The sequence below is a fragment of the Perna viridis genome, chromosome 15 (genome assembly GCF_037379345.1).
Source record: "Perna viridis isolate PV_CMFRI_1.1 ecotype Kerala chromosome 15, ASM3737934v1, whole genome shotgun sequence".
NCBI lineage: Eukaryota > Metazoa > Mollusca > Bivalvia > Mytilida > Mytilidae > Perna > Perna viridis.
In genome coordinates, this window is record NC_142459.1 from 5,225,860 (window position 1) to 5,249,716 (window position 23,857).

Genomic DNA, 23,857 nt, shown 5'->3' on the forward strand with positions numbered 1-23,857 from the left:
ATACTAATTGACCGATTTTTTGGTGTTCTTAATAGCTTGGACCCAAATCTCGTGATTTGGTTATGGTTTTTGCATTGTATTTGTAATGTACGAAAAATGTCACTCAACACAGATCGCTCGACATTTATTTAAATAAAGTATTTTAGAATAGTGGATAACCCCAGGCCACCCACACCACCACACCCCAACCCAAACTTGAAAAGAAAAAAATATTGAACATTTTGTGTAGGCTTGTTTTTAGAATTAAATATTGTACTGAACGGGAAAAATGAATGTAAATTGCAATATGCTATAAAATGTACCAGGAAGTTATACATTTTATTTCAAGCGCTATTTCCTGTTTGCTTTTTTTTTTCATTTTAATATCTTAAGATAACATTATCAGTATATCCATATATTTGTATCATAATAAAACACGAATTCAGCAGGTTATACCAGGTAAGAGCTTACTCATTTTTTTTTCTTTTGCTTTTCTACCCTGAACTAAGTTACAACGTCATATAAAATAAATGTTTTTTTTTAATATTATATTTGATTTTTTAATGACTTATTACCTATTGTATATTAGGTGCAGAACAACCTTTTCTTATTTTATTCTTTGTTGGGCCTACATATTTGTTTGGATGAGCAATAAAAAATTCTTAGTCAAAGATAACCAAAGCTATAAGAATGTTTGTTTTAAAATTAAACTTCTCAGTCTAAATTGTTCTTCTTCGAGCTAGATCGGTTTTGCAAATACACCTCCCTACCATGATAGCTCTGTTTGATATCAACTCAATGAGTAATTGTTTCATGCTTTTATGGTATTCTTTAATAGCTTTCACAAAGTCTTTCTAGTTCTGCTTTGAGGTCATCCGAAGCCCCGTTATCGTTTTACATTAATGCTGCTTCTCAACACTTCCGTTTTTAAGTTTAAATGTTATTGATACATTAATTTGAACTCTAAACCCAAAGAACTTCCGAATTATTATTTTTATTTTTTGGGGGTGTGATCATGAGGATACATGTATAAAGGGGATATGAATTTAGGCAAATGTTATGGCTAAGACGAAAAGGTTACACCCAGTTTTATTCATTGAAGAATGATAAAATGTCATGTAGGTGTTCTCTATATGAATTTAAGGAAATTGTACATACTGATTTTTGTATACATGCAGTTTTCGAAATAACGCATATTCTTTACATTTTCGATACAATATATCGTAAAAGATTGCCTATCAAGACTCTATTTGGTGACATAAATGTCGCCCTTTCAAATAAAATTAAAGTGTTAATAAATGACTAAGTAATGATATTTTAGACACTTTTGATCGATAAACAAATGGATATGTATGAAATACATACTAAACTCAATTCGTTTAAATACGTTATTAAAATCTGGTACTAGATGAAAAAAAACACTAAATCTACAAAACGAATATGTTCTGTAAAATTAGATCGGTTTATTCTGGTAATTCTATAGTTTACCGAACGATCGTATTAATCGCTTTCATGAAAACACTGAACATGACTTGAGTAAAACAAACTAAGTTTGCCCTGAATCACTGAATTACACTGAAAAATATTTTTGTTCAGTAAAGTCAGTGTGTGTTCGATTCAGTTCAGCCAGTAAATTGTTTGCTTCTTAATGATGATTATATATGAAAATAAAAACAATACATTAGAAGTTGATTTCAAATTTGATAAATGTAATACCTAGTTTGCATCGCGTATTTTCCAAACACTATTTATGAACTACTGTGAAAGTTTTTATAATTCGTGGATTCTTAAATGCATGGTTTGTCACTTCCAACAGTCAAAATAACGGAAAATGTGTATTTTTTTCAGGAATTGTATTTCCTTGTTTGAGTTAACTACGAAATACACAAGAATTTGTACCCCAAGAAAATAAGTACTTTACAGCATTTGTAAAGCAAAGGACATAAAATAAAATGCACGTATGATAGGCACTTATCAAATATTTAACATAAATGACTTTGTACAATATTTCACGAGTGAAACACATTATTGATTCTTGTTTAAACACATTGATATCATTACAATTTATACATAAATTTAAGTACATTATTCTTGGACATAACACTGTAATCTTGTTTATTTTGTAAGTACTGTGAAACCTTTCAAAACCAAATCATTTTCAAACAGGAAATCGGTGTAAATTATGCACGTTTTGAAGTCTTTTGAACCTGGATGAACCGATCACCCGCCTTAATCGACTGAATCTACAGTCCGAAAAAAGGGTTTACTTTAGAGAGATTTCACTGTGTATTGCAATCTCACAAGTTCATTTGAAAAACATTTTGTTTTACAATTACTCTCAGTCCTATCATATGGGCAAACATAACAACCACTCAACGATTTGCTCAATAACTGTAAATGTATTAATCTCCGCAGTTGCTAATTTTCGCGGATTGTGTCAAGTGAACATTTTCGCGGTATTAATTTTCGGGTTTTAAAAAATGAAAAGCATTATTTTATGTTTCGCGAGTACTATTTTTCTTGTTTGTCTATCAACCGCAAAAATAGTGAAAATTAGTACGTTTACAGTGGTTAAAACCATCTAATCGGAAACTTTTTGAAGCGTAAAATTTCGAAAATCAGTATCTACGAATATTTCGAAATAACGAAATAACTTTATTTTTTATTGTTGCTTCCTTTCCTCTAATAGAAAAATAATATACGTAATGAGCTTAATCGGAATACTTTTAATTGTTGATCATAGATAAGTGTTTATAAAAAAAAAATATTTGATTTACAAAATGTTTATTCCGCCAAAGGCGACAGGAATGTACTTTTTAGTAATAAGTAAGATTTTAAACTATGGTTTTGGGAATTTAATTGTCTAATGATCAGAAAACCAATTATTGTCATCATACAGTGCAGTGTTTTTTATTTCTATTTTTTCACTAACCAAAAGAACTTGAGTTAAAGGATAATACAGACACTGTGAAGTCGGCCTCATATCCTGACCTACACTTAGAGATCGATGGTAAAGAAAAACTATTGACAAAACTTTACGACAAACGGGATGACTTTTCATTCAATATTGTCAATTTTCCTTTCATCTGTGGCAACATGGAGTATGGAGTTTTCATATCACAACTCTTACGTTTTGCTGGAGCTTACCGTCACTACGCAGAATTTTTGTATCGTGCTAGACTTCTTACATTTTGGCTTCTGGAACAGGGGTATGTTGCTACAATCACAACAACGAACATAAAGTAACTAAGATAATACATAACCGCAAGAAACCATATGTAACATGTATGTTGTGAATATTGTTTTCCAAGTCGATAAACTTAAATATACCGAGTGAAGTGTCTTTTTTATATATCAAATGGCTACAACATGCTCTCCAAAAAGTCATTAGACTTATATTTGTGTTGCTAAGTCTCCGTAAAAGGATGTATGTACTGCATCTATAGGTAAGGAATTAGAGTAAGGTGTAGGAATTTGTTTCGGTTCAGGTTTTTGCCTATGGTTAGTGTTCGGAATAGAGCTAGAGAGTTGGCGTCAGGGTCAATTGAATTAGAGCTAGGGTTATGGTTAGAGTTTTGGTCTAGTAACAAGAAAATTGTTAGACCTAAACATTAGATTTAGGGTCAGGTCTATGGTTAGGATTGTGTCCCTTACCCTAGGCCTACCTCCTTAAGGTCTATGGTTAGGATTGTGTCCCTAACCCTAGGCCTACCTCCTTAAGGTCTATGGTTAGGATTGTGTCCCTTACCCTAGGCCTACCTCCTTAAGTACATGTAGCACATCACTAGATACTATAAAACTAATTTTCCCATCACCTAAATTCACAATCCCCTTCCCCATACACTATCTCCTTCTCCTAGTATACCACGGTTTTACCCTATAAGTACGGCATGGTATCAACGTTAAATATCACTTCTTGTGTTTAATTATTAGCATTTTTCAGGTTTAACAGTATCTGTAGCAATCTTGGCACGATGGTTATGTATCTCAAGTATATCGTTTTGATTCTGACGATTTTTGAAGTTATGGAGACAAGATATCTAAAAGGTTATATAAATATTTCCTTACCGTTTCTAAATGAAACGTTGTAGAAACTTGAAGATAAACTTCATTTTTATTGTGATGTAAACATTGTTCCAAATTTTAATATAGCTGATACTCTCGCCTGTCTGGGTAGTTTATTACAGTTGAGTGAGGGGGCAATATCTTTCGCTGGATCGGATTTGTTAAAACATTATAAAATTTTATAATCTATTTCTAATCATGTAGTAACAATTATGATTTGACGTTCCAGGATCTAATATTTGTGATTTTAAACATTTATATTTACAAAAAAAATATATTATTTTTTTTTTACAGCTAGAAAGTGTAAAGAAGAAGGTAAATTATATCCTACATGTTCTTCTGTTTCATAATCTCAAATGCCGATTCATTATATACTTTGTATAAAACTTGTTTCATTGTCTCAATAATGTAAAAATAAAACAAAAACAAAACAGGCAAAAAACAAAACAAAACAAAAAAAAAACAAACGGAAAACAAAATCTCCTGCAGTTTATTGACGGAGTTTTCATGATTCGGTTATTAATTAATGTTCCACATTGTAAAAAAGATTTTGATGACACCACACTGAATGCATAGACTAAACCTTAATTGTGTTTTGTACACGATGAACTGTATTTCGTTTCAGACTTGGGTCATATACTACAGTATTTCTTTAGTTATAATTAGATATGTTCTCTATGAATTTTTAATTTACGAAACGTAATTCTGTCACTTACAATAGTGTAGATCTTATTATTACTACAAGACCAAACGAGACTCTCAGTTCTACATCAAAATCGATTGTTACGACAACTCCAAACGCGGTGTTTAGTTTTGCATCACACTCTACTGTTACAGTTACTAGAACTCCAAACCAGGCTTCTAGTTCTGCTTCAACCTCTACTCTTACGACAACTCCAAAAGAGGCTTCTAGTTCTGTCTCAATATCTACGGTTACGACAACTCCAAAAGAGACTTCGAATTCAACCGCATCTCTATGTTTTGGTAATGCAGATTTTCGTAAGTAAATATATGGATATAAATATAGATACCTTGCAAAATAAAACGCGTATGACTAATAAATGACAAAAATTAGGAAAACAATGTAATACACTCATTGTGTTAGGATAAGAGTACCATCAGTTTTCTTGGTCATTTTTTTTCACTCTTCGAGTTCAGACCGTTGCTTTTAAAGTGTAACATTCTATCTTGCCGACTTTGTGTTTGCCTTCATCTCGAAATCTACCTCTGTGATTTGTTTCGTTGAAAACATTTTTGTAGTTAAACAATCAATCCCTCGTTGATATATTAATGCTGATATATAAGCATCAGTTTTGATTGTATTTTCGTTTTAGATGACCCTAATAACATCACGATAACAACAACGAACGGATCGGTCTATTATATCACTGGAACTGACATGACATATCAGTGTGCAAGTGTACGTTAGAATTTCCGATAAACCAAATCATTCATTTTAGACTGTGTGTTTAATTAGGGTGGAGGGATTGAACCGTTTGTATGCCGTATAACCGATAATTCAAGGATTTTTTATTTTCATTAATTTTGCAATACTATGGTTTTTTGTTTTTGTTTTTTGTTTTGATTTGTTTGTTTATTTGTTTTTGTTTTTTTGTTTTTGTTTGTTTGTTTGTTTGTTTTTTTTGTAAAAATAACCTCAGCACACTTTAAGCGAGAAAAAAAAAGTTATGTAATTTTGTTTGCTCTTTAACAGTGATAACTAACTGGATTACATGTTTCAATATCATATTGCGCTTTGCAAAACATAATGCATCACATATTTTGATCAATTTTGAAATATTCAAATGACGAAATTCAAAAATAATTCACTCAAAGCATTAAATAATTACTTCATCATCAAATGATTTTAGGAGGCTTGTTCTCAAGTAGGGGGACATCTTGCAGCCATGACATCAACTGCAGAAAAAAAAATTGGTAGTTCAAGAAGCAATAAACAAATGCTAATATGGGGTAAGTGTGCACTGTCTCGGTCTCCTTGGAACTTCCTATATACAGTCAAAGATAAACTGATGTCCGTAGAATAAAATATTTTGTATAAATAACGGTAACTTACCGAATGTTCCTAATGTACAAAATTTCGATAATTCACAGTATAATTTCACTCTTTCACTTTCTCCCGCCAAATGACACAACAAGAATATCAATCCGCCGTTCAAAAAATTTAAAATATATTTTGAAAAAGTCAACGAATAAGAAAGAAAATCTACAAAAAGGATACTTAATTGATTATCGTGAATGACAAAAATATGATCAACTGTGCCAAGAACGCATCAATATTTCACTCCTGCGCGGAACAAATTCAGCACACTCGTTAAATCTGGGCATTCTTCGGTACTCGTGATAATACTTTGATTATTCACTCTTTCCAATTATTTGTCCTATTAGTAACCTTTGATAAGAAGTTCCACATTTTCTACAAATGAGTTGTACATCATTTGCTTAAAATATTTTAGGCTTATTGAAATTGAAAAAAAAGTGGTGAAATTAAAAAAAAAAGAATACTTTCAGTGAGTTTTAGAACAATGAACAAGACCTGACAAAACAACAAAAACATAAAAGATATTAAAGTAACGCATTTGTACAGAACATGACATAATAATTAAAAGAATACTGAAATACTGAAAACATATAACCTAACCAAGTATGTGGTTCACCGACCCAACCAAGAAAGGACACTGGTCTTTCCATACTACATCCATGTCCAATTGCATCAAATATGATGGAAATGGAATATTGATAAATAACTGCGAATGGGAAATGCGATAGGAAAGGTATTTGATGCGGGGACATATGGGAAAAATAACGGATATTACAGAATGATAATATTAGTACACGAAATAAAATTTCGTATGGAAAATTGACATAAAGACAATGTACAAAGGGACAAGTAGGGTGGTATAAACCACAATTCAAGAGCTGTAATATTTTGTCATATTTGCATGATTTCAGCTGTGTGGATCGGACTAAACAAGGTTAATGGTACATACCAGTGGGTCACAGGTGAAGACTTTGATTTTGAAGACACTGACGTCAAGGACACAGTTACAGACATGTGTGGAGCAATGCAATACATATATGAGTGGCTTGGAGTAGACGAGTGTGACAACAACGACTTTCAGTTAAGAGGACTGTGTGAATTAAAGGCATAAAAACACCAACCCAACAAAAAACCAGTGCACTCAATACTGAATCGATGGCTTCATTCAATATCAATAAATGATACTTCATAAACTTTACCATAATATCGATTAAGATAGGAGTCGTTTAAATACGTAAGAAATACATTAGTCAGTAATAATAAAATGCCCTCCCCCACAAAAAAAAATAAATAAAATACAAACACACACACGCACAAAACAAAACAAAACAAAACAAAACAATTATAACAAAAACTATAGTACTTGGAGCGAATCTCTAATGGGGCAATCATGGGTCCTTTCAGCATGTAGAAATACTACACCACACTATTTAAACACTATACAAACACCGGTGTTATTCCCTCTAAATATCATATCAAACTGATTGTCATTATTGCCAAAACAATTAATTTGAATAAACAACATATTCATACCTCTGAATTTGTCAAAAAGTTTATTCACGTGTTATTCTAAGGAGAACATTACAAAGTCTATAACTTAATTCATATATTAAAGACAATATAAAAACAAAATCTAAGTTTGTGTGCACAAAAAAAGTATCCCAGAACACATTAGATAAATATTGTCTAAACGGCACCAATGGCTTCCCTGTATTTATTTTGAAAGTGGGTTTGTCATCGGTTAAGATTGCCGGTTCAAAATCTGCGGTCATCATTTCAACTGATTTTATTGATCAAATAGGAGTGGTGACATAACTACCGAAGGGCAGGATATTTTAAAAAGACTTCTTCTTTTCTCTCGCAGTAACTCTGATGCTGATGGTTTTTCATTTTTTAATTTATTTTGTAATTCAAGATATATATTTTTCTTTTGTCATTCGAAGTTCCTTTGTATACTCAGCAAAATAGAAGCACTTTGATATGTCTACCCGGGCTTGACTTTTGATGAGCAACGCGGCGGGTGTTTCTAGAAAAGCAGAGGACGCTTACCCTACCGGTGCACCTGGTCCATGCTCCCAGTTTTTAGTGGAGTCCGAGTTGCTCATTTACTTTTGTTACTTTGTATGTATAATTTTAGTTACTTTATGTTCTTTGTTGTGTATGTCTGTTTTCCATGTCTGGTCTTTGTCCTTGGATTACATTCTTTTGATTACCGCTATAACCTTGGTTCCTTTGATTACTCTTAATCAATTCAGTTGCCTACTTCAGAGCTGGGTCAGTAAGATTTCTTTTGATAAAACATTTCAAATTAAATTATGTCACGGATGAGACAGTATGGCTAAATAATAACCTAGCCTGTTTTAAAACTCCTAAATTCTATATGAGATCTCAAACCTTCCTCTTTCAATATATACACTCCTTGAAATGTTCACGTTTCTTTTTTTTAGCGTTCGTGCATCGTTTTTCATGCAGAAACAGATCGTTTTGCATTCGTTTAAACGCACAATAAACGCATGATATAAGCGTTTGTTTAAACGCACGCTAGGAGCCTTCGGTTATTTTTTGTACTTTGATTATTTCCTTGCTTCAACTAGCTGTTATTTTCATATTTTTTGCTGTTATTAGTTTATAAATCTTCAGGGTTATGTTGCTATAAGATTGAAGTCATCACTTCACAAGTTTTGTGATCGTCATCATGAACTCGTGGATCGTTATGGTGTATCCATCTGCACCATGAAAACTGATTTATTCAACGGGTGGTAGTTTTACTTTCCTCGTTTGTGTACCCCGGACTTTTTTATGAGCAACTCGACGGGTGTTTCTAAAGGACGTTTACCCTACCGGTGCACCTGGTCCATGCTCCCAGTTTTCAGTGGAGTCCAAGTCGCTCATTTGCTTTTGTTATTTTGCATTTATGATTTTAGTTACTTTATGTTCGTTGTTGTCTGTTTTCCATGTCTGGTCTTTGTTCTTGGATTACATTCTTTTGATTACCGCAATAACCTTGGTTCCCTTTATAACTCTTCATTGAATCGGTTTTCTATCTTTTTTTTTCTTTCATCGTTATTTGTTAATATTATAATTTGTGATCGTTCCTCTATCGTGTGTTTAAACGCACGCTATGAGCGTTCACCTATCGTGCGTTGAAAAGCACTTGAACGCTCACCTTAATTTTGTAACGTTTTATTTATATCTAATGTGTATGTTGTTCCTTTTAAACTTCCAAACGTTCATTTATTCATTATTATTCTTATTTACGTTTAATTCGATCCACTTCACAACATATATTGTTTTAACAATAACATTACCGAGCTGATAAACTCTTGGCAATAGTCCGTATAACACATGGTAACCCGGAAACCACCGCATATGTAAATATCTGTTAACATTTTATATACAAAAACATATTTTGACGTGGTTAAATAAGTTATATTTAACCATATGAATGTTTTAAGAGGAAGTTGCAAAAATATATGACATCTGAGACGATTTGAATTTTATTATAAATTTCCCTTTTATGTGCGGTTATATACCGGCATCTGGTGCATATGACATTTCTCAGTAACTGAGCTAAACGTTACCGTCTAGAGGTTAGGGATCTGTTCTATTGCTTCAATATGTTAGTCTTTGGCAATTTCATACCAGATACAATATGTTAACAATATTTCTTTGTGATGTAAATATGAGGAACTCAGTTTTATTATTAATTTTTCCACATATTACTGATCATCCACAAAACAATGTCGACGAGAAGGTGTTCAGTACGATGCAGAGCATCCTTTTGAGAAGATAGGTAAAGATATGGAAATAATAGTTCAAACCATGATTCTCCAATATTGTCCCAAATTGTAGTGTACATTGTGATTGTGGGTCCAAGAAAAGATCCTAGTGGACCCCTATACTTTATATGAACTGGTTGTGATAGTTTACCATCTATGGGAACAGTTTGATAACGATCAATAAGATATGTTTTTATCCATTACAATGTATATTATTTTGGACTTTCATTAAGGCAGTTTTGGTTGAATGAAATTTTCGGTATGCGGACTGGAGTTTGTTAAACGATAAGAAGCTTTCAAAGCCAGAATCTGCTACCTTTTCAAGCATTTTTCTCATATACGTCAAATTTAAGACTGGTTTATATTTGTTTTAAACATTTGCATTTAAACCGGGCTTTTTTAATCAGTGGTCTGATAAGGAAACCTTTAAATGATTTTGGTACTTATTCTTTCTTGAAATTTAAGATTCATTTATAATATATGTAAGCGATGGTAGCACTTTAAGACATTCTTTCAGCAGCCATGTTGGTAGTGCATCAATTTTACAATATTTACTTTGAGAATTTAAGTAAGTTTTTTATCACTTCATATTTCATACTATGTGGCCAAAATTAATTCACTGAGTTCACCTATTTGGGTGTTTCGAAATTCATCTGTAGTAACTGTATTTGATTGTGTATTTGCCTTTCAACTTATTTTAGTTCTAATATCATCGATTTTATTGATGAAGAATGCACTGAAATCTTGAGCTAGATCATCTACAGAGGAAGAAGTTGGAAAGACGACTCCTTCATTTCTAACGATGAGATTCTTTGTCACTTCGTACAAGGTCTTTTGATTACGTCCTTAAGATACTATATTTTCCGAATTAAAGTAAACACGTTTTGTTAAATAGGTTATCAGGAAGTCAAAACAATAACGAAATACTTAAGGACATTAGCTAAACCACCTGATAGTTGATTATGCCCAACTTTGGTTTAGTACTCAGCGAGTATAGAAGATTTATAATCTGGTTCCCTGGTCAATATCATAAGCGACCCTAGGAATGCTAAAACTATAGACTGGTTTCCAAGTGAACTTCATTTGAATGTGTTAATATGTCACAATAAGTTATATAGTTCAAGTGTTTTGTCAGGATATTACCAGTCAGCTTTAGTGATATTACCATCGGTTTGTACATTGTATTAATAATCCTGTACAATTTCTATGGATACGAAATTGCTTTGTTATAAGAAAATAAAATGGTCCCTCTGGAGATTTCTTTATCACGGGAGACATGACTTTCATTTTATGACTTTCATTTTATGTCGTCTGAATATAGCTGAAATATTGCTGCTCGGACGTTAAACCCCAAAAATCAATCAATTCATTTTATTTTGTTGTTTTGTTTTGCTTTTTGTTGTTTTTGTGGTGGTGCAATTGGAGGAGACATGGGCATGTTTTTGAAAATGACGCTTGTAATTTTTTTTTTATATACATTTAAAGTATATCCCATTTTTCGCGCTTTTTCACTGTTGTAATTTATTTTATAAACATATAAATCTTAGATTTAATAAAGAATCTTTCATTGATATTAAAAAGAACAATCGAGCCGAGATTGAAAACATCGTTGTTTATATAAAATCTTGGCTCGATTGTTCTATTTAATATCAATAAATGGTACTTGATGAAACTTAAATCTAATTCACGTCGTGTATACACTTTTATTTGTTATTATTATCTGTTTCATACCAAGCATAAACGTATTGCAATATTCCGCACACATTTGTAAACAGTATAGAAAGTCGAACAGACATGAGCACTATCCTATAATCCCTATTAAAATAGTAGATACTGATAAAGACCACCAACAGTGCAAGCAAGTAAGAGCTCTGAAAGGCCCTGTTAACAAAGTAAAAAAATCTAAGATAACAGAACAATTATAACAATAAAGTAAAAAGTCAAATAACGACAAGAAGACTCATTATTGACCAACATTGACATTAGGGCTATATCAATTATTTCTTATCAAGTATCATGCAAGCGCAGCAGAAAACTAAGAAATAGTGGCCTCAAAATCAAAATCGTCCCCTGTGCTAAAGTGATATGTACTGTTGACCTGACACCTGAAACAATTCAAATAAGAAAAATACTAAAGCTTTTGTATGGTGGTATTATGAGTAAAGCAATATTTTTATATTTTTCTTACGTTCGTAAAATCATTGGAAAAAAGCAGAAGATAGCTGAAAGAGGCGAGAAGAGAAAGGTAAACGGTTGTCCATTGTATTTTTTGAATGATAATTCAGCGTACCAGATCTAGATTTTGTGAATGATTCTTTTTGAAGTGCATATTTAAATTTCGTTTTACATTAACTTGTTTGACCAATTTCTGTAGACCTGTCTGAAATATATTCACATATTAATGTACCCCGTCCCACTATACTTTTACATATATCCAAACGGGTAGTTATAGGTAGTCTCTGAGGATGACTTGATCACTAATTTTCCATATGAAGTTTGTCTTATTATTAGTTTGCGCAAACTGCATAACACATGACTTCTTGCCATTGAATGTAAACCGCCATTTACCTGCATACCCGCATAATCACCACAGATATCAAGCATCGGTAGTAATCAGGACTTGATTTATCTTTGTTACCCCCTTTAAATATTGGCACAATTAGACTTTTCTGCCAGTCACTCAGAATGACATGTTTATTGATAATCAAGTTGAATAAAACCATTAAGCGTTTCACGGTCTTCTGACCATCATCAATGATATGTTCGTTCTGTATTTTGTCACTGCCACAAGCTATTGTTCTCTTAAGATCCTTAATTACGCTTCTTATTTCTTCTTCCAAAGCGGCCCGCCAGGTAGGTAATTATTACAGTTTAAGTTTCGTATAAGTTGAGTTGAGTTCGTGTCATTAGAGGTCTTCCCAAAAGATCCCTTCAATGAACTTTGGTCCCTGTGACCTTTCATTTGCACCCAAGGTCAAAGGTCACAGAGTGCTAGTTTTTTCTCTTACAACAATTACTTTGACACGGCCCTGTTTCGTTATCTTTCAAGATATCGTTACAAGATTTGAGCCATCGATAGACCTTATTTAAAACTTTTAAAGGATAACCCAATGATGAATTTTGTCTTTCATTGTAGAAAAGTTATCTCCCGTTGAACAGCGTCTTGTCAACATATTCCCCCAACCCATTGTTCAGGATATCATTATCATTCCTTCATATCTTTAAAACCACAATAGATAGAATCAATCTGGAAACGGTTTCATTTACGTCAGCAGACGACCTAATTAGTGAACATGAATTTGTATTTTGTTATCAATCATACGGGAGTTATATCCCTTGATATATCATACGAAAGATTTTAACATTTACATTTTGAGAAGTTGTAGAGACATGGGACCTTCACATTCTGCCTCAGCATTTATGTCGTCATACGTCTTTTGTATGTATCATTCATTTTTTTTATTGCCTGGATGTTTCTGAATCCATGTTTGGCTCTTTTTTAGTCTGCGTATGTCTTATGTTGAATTCCTCTTGGTCTACCGTTTTCCTCCCATATTTTGCGCTTTTCACGTTCTTAAATTTGATCAACTTTGACGCCGTTAGTCCGATATGGTTTCGTGCGTGGATTAAAAGAGTTAGTTGGGATAGTGGAATTAGCAGTTTTTATTAAAGTAAATGTGAACTCCTCATAAAAGGTTTGCTCATCAGTTTTTGACGATATTAACAACAAATTGTTAATTTTGTCAGAGACTTGTTTGATAAGCTCGTTACTCATGAAAATATAATCAAGTTTGTTTAAGTGTAAATGAAAAACTTGACACTATCAACTTATCTAAATACATATCGGAAACATGTGTTGTAGAGAGTGTCTATATACAAACGATGTTAACTCCTTTGATTTTATAGTATTTGTAGGCTCAAAGTTTTTGTGTACAAAAGAAGCATTAAAATCAGCTCCTATGATTAAGCTCCCATAGCTGCTTTAATATGTATACAAATCATCAATCAACTGTTGTTTATATTTTTCAATAGAATTGTCTACAGGTAAATATACACCCATGCTTAGTATTTACTAATTCTTTACCTATAACTCTGTCAGAATTCGTGTCAGTAATTTCCCTTACGGACAATTGCAGTGAATTTTTATATAATACTGAGACATCACCTTTACCATGCGTACATTTATAGTCAGTATTTAGCTCATTTGTTTTAGATGCACAGAGATAGCCCCTATCAATGCGACCCATACAAGATATCATATGTGGTTTTAATTTATGTTCTGTAGTTATCGCTGTATCACAACATTTGTTCATGTAAATTTAACAGGCAAACCGTAAAGGACATTATGCCTCGAATATGTAAAGTTCAAATTCATTAGAGACATTATAGAGCCAAAAAAGTTGTAAATAACTAATAAACATAACTTTATGCAAGTATTAATTGTCTGTGATATTAAGTAGCACTCAAGCTAAGAATCATGCAAAATGTGATACATTTGTGGAAAGCCTACATATTTTTATTTTTTTATATTTTGTTTAAAATGCTTTAGTAAATAGAAATTAATATTTGGTTTTTCATATAACCCGTGCTCATAGGAGATAAAAAGTATATAGAATGCACTGTAGATTTCAAAATTAAGGGAGATAATTCGGTATATGTCACTCAAATACAATAGAATCTACTGGATTTTCAATGTTGATTATGTCCTCAGAGCAGATCGGAATGAATAAGTACACATTTCATAATATACAGCCATAAAACAACTTAATTACAAAAATAAAAATATGTAGCCTTTTTGGGGATGTATTACATTTTTTTCAGATTTTGCATGATTCTTACAAAGACAGCTACTTAACACATTTTAAAAATATTTTAATCGTTCTGTTGAGGTTTATTCCACTTCCGATACCATTCGCAGTTACTAAGCCATTTCCTACATTTCACGCCCTGTGGCCCTAAATTGTCTACATTGATAATTTGATCCTACTTTTCTCCGATGTTAAGTTTTGCTGATACTCGATTTGCGTTATACCTGTCAGTGAAAAGTTGTAAATAGAACACTTTCACACCATTCTGTTCTAGAAAGTGCAGTATACCACTACGTGTCGATTTCACGTTTATACCGTATAAGTAAAACCTAGACGATCGCTTTTCTAGGTTTAACTGCTACAAACACATCGTTATTAACTGGGGCAGACTCTTTCTTACACCATCTATGCGGACTGGTATTTTGTTGATTTTACTGAGAGAGTTTTCGGAAGATCGTCATCATCATCCCCTGCATGTACCAGTGGTATTGATTTTCTGCTCGATTTGTCATTGTTGGTTTCATCACCTAATATAGGTATCGCATTTGATGGGTAAAATTTTGATGTTGGGTTGATCAATTTAAATTATTTAATTGTTCGCTCACTTGTTTAATAGGTGTAGCCTTTAGGTAGGGCATGTGACGTTCTAACAAGTAATTTGAGGTCATTAAGGGACTTTTGAATACCAGATTGAATTTTATTCTGTCTGTCTAACTCAATTGAAGCATTTGAAATTCTCAGTTCATGCATTAAGACCAACATCGTCTAATGCTTTAGTGTGTTATGCTGAAAATGTTAGTCTAGAGTTATACTGAACCGCTTTGCGTTCACAATCAATATCATTTGAAGCATACTCTGATTTAAGAGTGGTATATTTGACTATTAAGATTTTATTTTCAGCTTTAAGACCATTATTAATTTTCGCATAATTATGTACTGCTTTCTCGGGAGCTGTAATTGTCTCTAATATCATATGAATAGAAACTAGCGTACTTGCCAATTATGTAATTGTTTGGGTTTCGGTCTGATCTGAAGTCGCCTTGTTTTTTTGTGTTTTTTTTTAGGACACATCCTCAATTTGGGTGTTATCACCATTTAGAAACATGTAAAAATATAACAGTTATGTCCATAAGCAACCACTGCAGAACGGTTGTGGGTAGATGTCCTTTTTAACGATTTACTCGTAGGACATCCGTGGATCAGTTTCGCCCGATCAGCTAGTGTATTCCTTTACCATAAACTTTCCGAACTTTTTGACATATCAACATGTTTGTAATATACAACTATTTAGGAAGTTCCGCAAGTTCATCATCAAGTTTTGCGATGAAATCTTGTTGGGGAATAAGATCACAATCTTGCTAAGCCGGTTGGGAAGAAGCAAACCCATTTGATTCATAGCCAGTATTTACATTTTGAGAACGGGGGGCCCTATCCCTGTCAAAGTTCTTACAATGTCTCATTTCTTGGGTGAAAATGCATTATAGGACTCGTTTAACAAACCATCTTTCAAAATACACTGCTCTATCTGCACAGAATTTTATGTATTGGAACAATTGGGCACAATTTCATCTGAAGACAAAACACGACCGCCAGTGTCGATCTCCATTTTTCGTTTTCTTTTAATAAATAAAAAATGTTGACATATGCTTTTCTAATTCAATGCTTCAAGTACACCTTTTTTTTAAAATATAAATTCAATTATGACAATATTGCAAGTGAATGCCTGTAGAAATATTTCCTTAGTAATTCTATCATCACATATATATTTTCTACCAATGTTGTGCATTTCTAATTATTGGTAAATGAACTTTTATCATTATTTTGATTATTTTTTTTTTATATTTTTTTAATTATGTTTGATATGTTTTGTATAATTCGGTCCATGCTTTTAGGACGCTTACCCTACCGGTGCACATGGTCCATGCTTTTAGGACGCTTACCCTATCGGTGCACATGGTCCATGCTTTTAGTGGAGTCCGAGTTGCTCATTTGGTTTTGTTACTTTGTATGTATGATTTTAGTTACTTTATGTTCCTTGTTGTGTATGTCTGTTACCATGTCTGGTCTTTGTTATTATATTTTCAACTTTGGCTTCGTTATTTAAGATTTTAAACAAAGGGGAGTAACTTTCTATAAATTTGTCATCCGACAGACTGGTTTTCTCTGTTAAATCTGTGCAATGAATAGCAGTAGACTTCAAATTTGAATATTCAATTCATTTGAGCCGCGGTAAGTACTTGGAAACTTTTGAATAACTTCCGTTAAACAAAATGTTTATTGTTTTCCCTTCCCCCAATGAGACCGCCAGCCAGTTTGTCGGGTGTTGATAAAGTGACGTTTTTTTACATCGCTACAATAGTTTATTAAACGTGAAATCTAATATTTATATTGTGGTCCTATTTCATGTATATGTAAGGTTAATGCATACCGATGATATGTTTCAATTCAACACTGCCAAGTTCGACCGGTAAATGATGACTAAAAATGAGTATAAAACTGAGACGGAATCGTGCTGAATTTGTTGTATGAACTGTCAACATGAGATCACAAAATCATGAATCATAATATTGGCATATTCTGTAAATGATATGAAAAGAATACTTTCTTTTTTTATATTTAGCTTCATACTCAAAAAGAAAAGTGCACGTCATGAATTTTTAACTGAAATGTTTTGTCGTCAACTTCAAACATCTCACATCAAAATCACTATTGCGCCGTGATGAGTATAATCAATGAATTATAAACTCAAAACGTATGAAAAATATGTTCATTTTTACAAAATGTAAAATGAGCTTCTTATAACGTTAAGGCTTAGTCACTCAAAATGAATTTTACAACTGGTAAATTTAAGTAGTATCAGCCAGTGAAAAGCTAAAATCGACAAGACAAAGTCGTAAATTTGCTATAGTTTGGAAAACTAAATGTTCTAATTGTGTGACCATGATGCTTTGTAAGCAATATTTAAAGTATAAAACAGATACAAAATGGAAAGTCAAATTACTGTAAATTCTAGCCCAAGTCTTAAGAAGAATTGATTTAAATAGTGAAGTATTACTTGTAAAAAAAATGATGTTGAATTATAACAAACATGAAGACGTTTACATATATTATTCTAAACTGAAATTGTACTCGTCAAATGTTACAACATCAAATAAAATTATTCAATGTCAATGAAGTTTTTTTTTATTGAATTACAGAAATCCATGTAATATTCTCTTATTATCAGTGAACTCGGAGTTTGGGTACATGTATATAAGGTAAAGCTGTAAAAGAGTGTTCGACGAATAACTCCAGCGGCATTATGAGTTGTATTGCTATTTTGTTAAATAGACATTGTGTTGCGACACGCCAATAGTATACGTTGTAAAGTCACTACTTTATGATGTTAAGCAAATCGATCAAGTAGTTCCCACTCTTCGTGATTTTGTTTTTGGCGCGAAATCGACCATCGATCTCATTCCGCACAAGTGTACACCCTGGAAAAAATGGCTAATGAAATAATAAAAGGTGTGCTTGCAGAAATAGGGCAAGCAGCATTTAACAAAAAGTTTGAGAAAGAAAGGGTTGATGAAGCATTTCAGATACTGAATTAGCCAGGCCTGGGCTTTAAACCATGAGGAACAGATTTCATTTTCGGAAGAAAATAAAGGAGCTTTTGAACACAGGGGGTTTCAACAATGAAAATTCTGGCAAAGAAAGGGACAATTTTCCTCAGGGGACTCCAGCTCGCACAAATTCATTCAGCACGACGCGAACCAGCGTCTCCCAAATAAGAAATAGAATTTTCCAGCCATATAATACCAGAGGTAAAAAGCGTGCAATGCAGGCACAGGTAGGTCGGGGACGTACATGGACTGCTAATTTTGTATGTTTAGCAAACACAGATGCTTTATGTGTACCATCTACTCAAGAAAAAGAAATCTTGAACCGCACTGGTTTTGAAGTGAATAAAATTACATTGAATTACGATGACGACGAGGAAACTGCCACCCATAAATTGGCATCAGACACCAAAATAAATGATGATACCGAAGGGTTTCCAAAACTGAAACTTGCAGGTGGATTCGAGCTCTTACGAATATCTCAAAACTGTAGGACATTAGCAGTTCTACATTGAAATTGATCAGTAAAAAAAAGGGATATAATAAGTGCTCAGAGGAAACTATATATAAGGCCTGTGCAAAATAATTTCAGTACTCTACCAGATACTGATGACAACGACAAATGCCTGGTGATAAGAAAAGAGAAATGCCAGTTTTGTGATGTAGAGTTTGAAATACGCGCTCTTCGAACACAAGTAGAAATGTGCACACAAGAAGTAAAGTGCCCTTCTGAAAAAGAAGAAATCACGAACGAAACTATAACCTGTTCCTATATTGTCTAGTGAACAGTCTAATTTTAAGTTATCCAGAGCTCCCTGATCTGGGGTTTCTAGAGGTTATTACAAATTCCCCATCGCTACCAACTCCATTTTTCTCTTCTATTGCTGACGAGCAAATGTCTTCACATGAATCCGCTAATAACGTCAACGTTGTTGTACAAGAATGTATTGACTATTGCACCAATGAAAGCATTAATGATCCTATTGAAATATTAAAGAAACTGCAATTGAAAATTGTCACTGGGAGGCCTTTGGAGGTGCAATCACTATCGGAGGAGTTAAAAGGAGACACAAATTTCATAAGAATCGACCGGGATAATATTATTGCAACAGCCTTCGAATAGATAGAGACTATTGAACATTTGAGAGTAACTTTGGAAGTTGGATTCTATGGAGAGGTACAATGTTTATGAAATTCTTTTTTTTCGTAAAAACTAATGATAAATGAGATGATACTAAGAGTAAGCATTTCCGTTCCTTTTATCAACGTCAGATAAGTTTTAAACTTGTTTTTGTTTTTATTTTGATTTGGAAATAAAGGAAAAGATAAAGGCAAATTCATCATGGATTTAAAAAAATATTATGAAGTCGGTGAATACAAATGCTTATAGAGTCAGTAATTGAATTATTTATGGCCCATGGTATAACAGATCTTAACTTTTCATTTGACAATTGTTTTTTTAACTTTTCTACCATTTAGCACCTTTCATAAGCATATATTTACGTACATACATGTATCTCCAAATCACTGTCACATTTTCTACATTTGTAATTATTATCACTATATCCATCGGTGACTGATATGTGTTTAACACTTTTCCTTTTAAGTACTTTCATTTAAGTTACTTGGAGATTTTTTTCCATATTTGCACATGAATAATCTACGTAATGATCAATTTATCACACAATTTTAATGTTTCCTCTTTTCAGATTGAGGCTCCATATCTTGTGTGGAATTGGTCCAGTATCATGCATGCATGTTATTTCCTTGACAATTACGAAAATCCATAAAATTACCTCAAGTAATAAAGTACATGCAAGCATATGTAACTGTTATCTTTTATAGCTTGCAATAAATGTAGGAGGGCCAAGGAAAGAGTTTTTCAGACTTGTACTACAAGAAATCAAAAAGAAGTATTTTGACTTTGGTTTGAGGGAATTGCTGACTGACGAATATGTCACTGTGGGAAAAATATTTGGTAAGTATATCCTTATAATTGTTTTGTGCTCTGAAATACACGGACATTATATGCAATTGTCCTGTCAAGGTTTGCTTTAGTGGTTGGTTTGAGTTGGGTCTAATTGATAGTATTGTGTATGCCCTTATCGCAGTATTGAAAGGATATATACAACATGTAGTTTAACCCTTTAACAGTTATTTTGCATATTCGTACTGTTTTGATGAAATTTTGTGTTTATCTTAATGTGCATTTATATAGGATTGTTTTCAGTTTTTCACTTTCGACCAAGTTAGGAAAAATAACAAACTTAGGGAAAGTTCACGTTTATGAACCGCAAATGGATTATGGACACTTGTAAATTGTCCTGAAGTTGGTCATGCATGCGTAACTTGGTAAAAAATAAATTTAACACATTTACTGTGAAGAATGGCTCATCTTTTGGATGTAACAAACAAATTGGCTGCTTCTTAAGCCACTGTAATATACATGTACATTGCTCCTTTTGCACATTGATGGCTAAGGTAAAATTAGGACAATGCTTGTCTTGTAGACACAACTGTATTGTTTGAATCGGTATGTTGTATGTTTCTAATTTGAGTTTTAATAGCGTTAATTTTTATGTAAACTTAGTAGTTAAATGTATAAATTTTATAAAACATTGACTTCTAACCAGGTGTCTAATTTGTGATATGTACGAAGTCAAGAAACAAAATAGTTCTCCACAGATGGCCAGAATGGTTTACACGTAACCTATGGCAAATCATAGCATGTCAAACTGATGCAACTGATCCACATTCTAAAAATTATATGTATATATATATAAGGTCTGAAAAATGATAGATGTCACAGCGGTACGAGTTCGCGTCCCGCGGAGGGAACGACCAAAAATTTGCTTCGCAAATTTGACAGTTCTAACATCGTTGGGAATTTTTCAGACCACACTCGCTATTTGAATGTGACATTATTTTGAATTTAAAATCTGAGTAAAATGATTCTACTAGACAGGGTAGTCAAAAGGGCTTGGTTGAGGGTATGACTAGTTAGATAACTAACGGCGAGAGAAAAACAGAATGAACTAACTCCATTGACCTTAGTAGGATGGGAACAACTTTTGGGGTGGAAAGGGTATTTCACGTTATTGTTTAATATCAAAAGTGATGGTAATGAATTTTTGTTCATTGTACATTACATAGGTATGAACATAAAGTTTGATGTTTGCATTTTATTTTAGCTCTAGGTATTCTCCAAATGGAAAAATTCAACAGTTTTTGGATGCTAAATATATTGAGAAGTTAGTTTCTTTTGAAAATACCTCTTCCAGCTGTTTGGTGAATTTATGGAAAGGGATGGATAGTCTTGGAATTTTTAAGGTAGGCATCATCAATAAATAAAAATCTCCAACCTGTTAACAAGTTTTAAAACCTCTCCTCTAACTGCATTACTAGACCAAATAGAACTAAACTTGGTATGAATGTTCCTTAGGGTGTTCTGCATAGAACTGATGAGAAGATATTTGATCCTTCAAAAAGCCGCTGTTCCTTTAAATTGAAGGTTGTTTAAGAGTCGGTTGAGCAATTCAGGCTCTTTAGGGTCTTCCCAGTTATTATTCAGATCTCAGTGTGTTCCTTTTTTAAAACTCTGTTTTTTTAAGCTTTTTTTACGGTGTTTTCTTATCTTTAGCAGTTTTGGAGTTAAAAGGGTTCGAAATTGGGCCATGTCGAAAAAAACTGTTAATTTTAAGTCCGATATTGATTTTTTTTTCCTTATTGGACTCCTTGTGAAAATGTCCGCCTGCATTATTCGGTCAGATTTCAGATATCTTCGGTTTTCCAGTTCCAAGAGGCCACACTCCAAAAATCAACTTTTAGTTCTTGTTCCGATTTCGATCTTTCCAAAGCAGTTGATGTAGTTTTGCTTTTTACCTTTTGACCTTAAAAACACTCTTCCATGGAAACGCAAGTCATCTAAGCGCAATTATATTTCCCAGTTGGCCAAATACTGATAATTTAGTGGCGTTCGAAAAAAAAACTGTACCGGAAATTGATATTTCGTGTCATGTGTTATTTTCTGAATGAAATGTAGAAAATTATACGTGAAAATAACAAATTTTACTGCGTCGGCTATATTTTTTAATTCGATTTCCTAGGCCTAAGTATGTCACAAACTAATATTAAGTCCGGGATTGCCTCAAGTGAAGAGAATATTATATGCTGTGGTTGAAGCATGATGGGCCCCGCTAAGTTCTTTTAAATCATTCAATATTTAGTTTGGCAAAGATGGCTATGCAATAAATCCATTATGCATTATATTCTAGTGGATACTCTACAACATCCTAACAATTATGACTAAATACGTAAATTTGTAGATTTACTTACATTGTACCAAAACAATGCAAAGAGATGTCACACTCTGTTCACCTGCATCGGTTCCTTGGTAATGTTAAAATAGATGCACAATTTGTTATGAAATAATAGTTAACTGTGCACAGCCAATAAAACAAAATATCTTCGCTGCAACTACTTTACAGGAAAGTTTACCCTCCTCACAGTTCTACGGGAATGACAAAATTGTTTTACATGTAACTAACAGTGTTTTTTTTTTACTTGTGCAGCTGGAAGAAGGGGTACTTAGTCGTACTGCTACAGATGAAGAGCCATTACAAGGATTCAAAATTCTACCTTCTTTAACATTTGTTGAGTGTGCTGAGTCCTTCCTTCCTGTTGCAAACACATGCATTAGCAGGATGACATTACCAAGCCCATCATCTTTAACCAGCCTACCAGAGGACGCCGCACTTTTTGAAACTTATGATTTGGCTTTTTCAAACACATACTATGGACACAAGTGATACAGCAGTTTAGAAAGACATAATGTGATTGATTGAGAGCTATTTTCAACCTAATTCAATTCCAAAATTGAGCCTAATATGCACTGTATCTGACAAGATTTTTTTCATTTGATAACTTTTGTACTTTTGAAGAATAGAGTTCATTCCTAAATAAATGGTCTTACTGTTTATACGACCGAAAGAAATTTTCCGTCAAATAAAGATATGTAATGGTGCTGTTGTCTCATGTAGTTGCTTTGTTTTGTTCCATATCTCCAATATTTGTCAGTGGATCTGAAGAAAGTTTAACAAGGTTCCATAACCCAAAAGAAAGGTGCTATTGATTTTGGGGGTTATGATCCCAATCATTTTGGATACTATATTTTGGACCAAGAAATTCGAAAAAAAAAGAACTTTTATAACCAAATTATCAATAATTGAAAAAAGCAGCCACCATTGCTCTTTATAGACCTTAGCGGTCAAATTACCTATATCTACTTTCTACACATATCTCAAAAACTAGAAGAGATACTGGAAAATAAATTTGACTTCTTTAGCTTGAGGATCGCCGTAAAGGTATCTCATTTTAGGGAACCATCTCAGTGGTCTCTGGGCAGTCTGATTAACTGTATTGATGGAGGGTTTGTATTCGATACTCGGCCGAGTCACACCTAAGACTTTAAAATTGGCAGTCACTGCTTTTCCTCTAAGTATACGGTATTTAAGGAGATACGTGAAGACAGGATAAGAATGTGACCGAGTACAGTAGCATGCGTCC

General features: G+C 33.1%; 1 protein-coding gene and 1 pseudogene across 1 annotated transcript; both read left to right on the forward strand.

Moving 5' to 3' along the window:
• Nucleotides 1–377: 377 nt before the first annotated feature.
• LOC148596671 (uncharacterized) lies at nt 378–7,608 on the forward strand. Its single transcript, XM_088563539.1, has 7 exons — nt 378–438; nt 3,923–4,026; nt 4,339–4,359; nt 4,882–5,043; nt 5,379–5,464; nt 5,916–6,015; nt 7,015–7,608. Exons 2-7 carry the CDS (start codon nt 3,954–3,956, stop codon nt 7,212–7,214), a joined length of 642 nt encoding a protein of 213 aa, XP_088419665.1. The 5' UTR covers nt 378–438; nt 3,923–3,953; the 3' UTR covers nt 7,215–7,608.
• An 11,579-nt stretch (nt 7,609–19,187) lies between these two features.
• LOC148596672 (uncharacterized) lies at nt 19,188–23,100 on the forward strand (annotated as a pseudogene).
• The last annotated feature ends 757 nt before the right edge of the window (nt 23,101–23,857 follow it).

What these genes read in the sequence shown, in the direction of transcription:
- LOC148596671 (XM_088563539.1), top strand. Translation starts at nt 3,954, where the DNA reads ATGGTTATGTATCTCAAGTATATCGTTTTGATTCTGACGATTTTTGAA. An exon ending in TTTTGGTAATGCAGATTTTC is followed by an intron (nt 5,044 to 5,378) that starts GTAAGTAAATAT and finishes TTTTCGTTTTAG; the next exon opens with ATGACCCTAATAACATCACG. An exon ending in TAAACAAATGCTAATATGGG is followed by an intron (nt 6,016 to 7,014) that starts GTAAGTGTGCAC and finishes GCATGATTTCAG; the next exon opens with CTGTGTGGATCGGACTAAAC.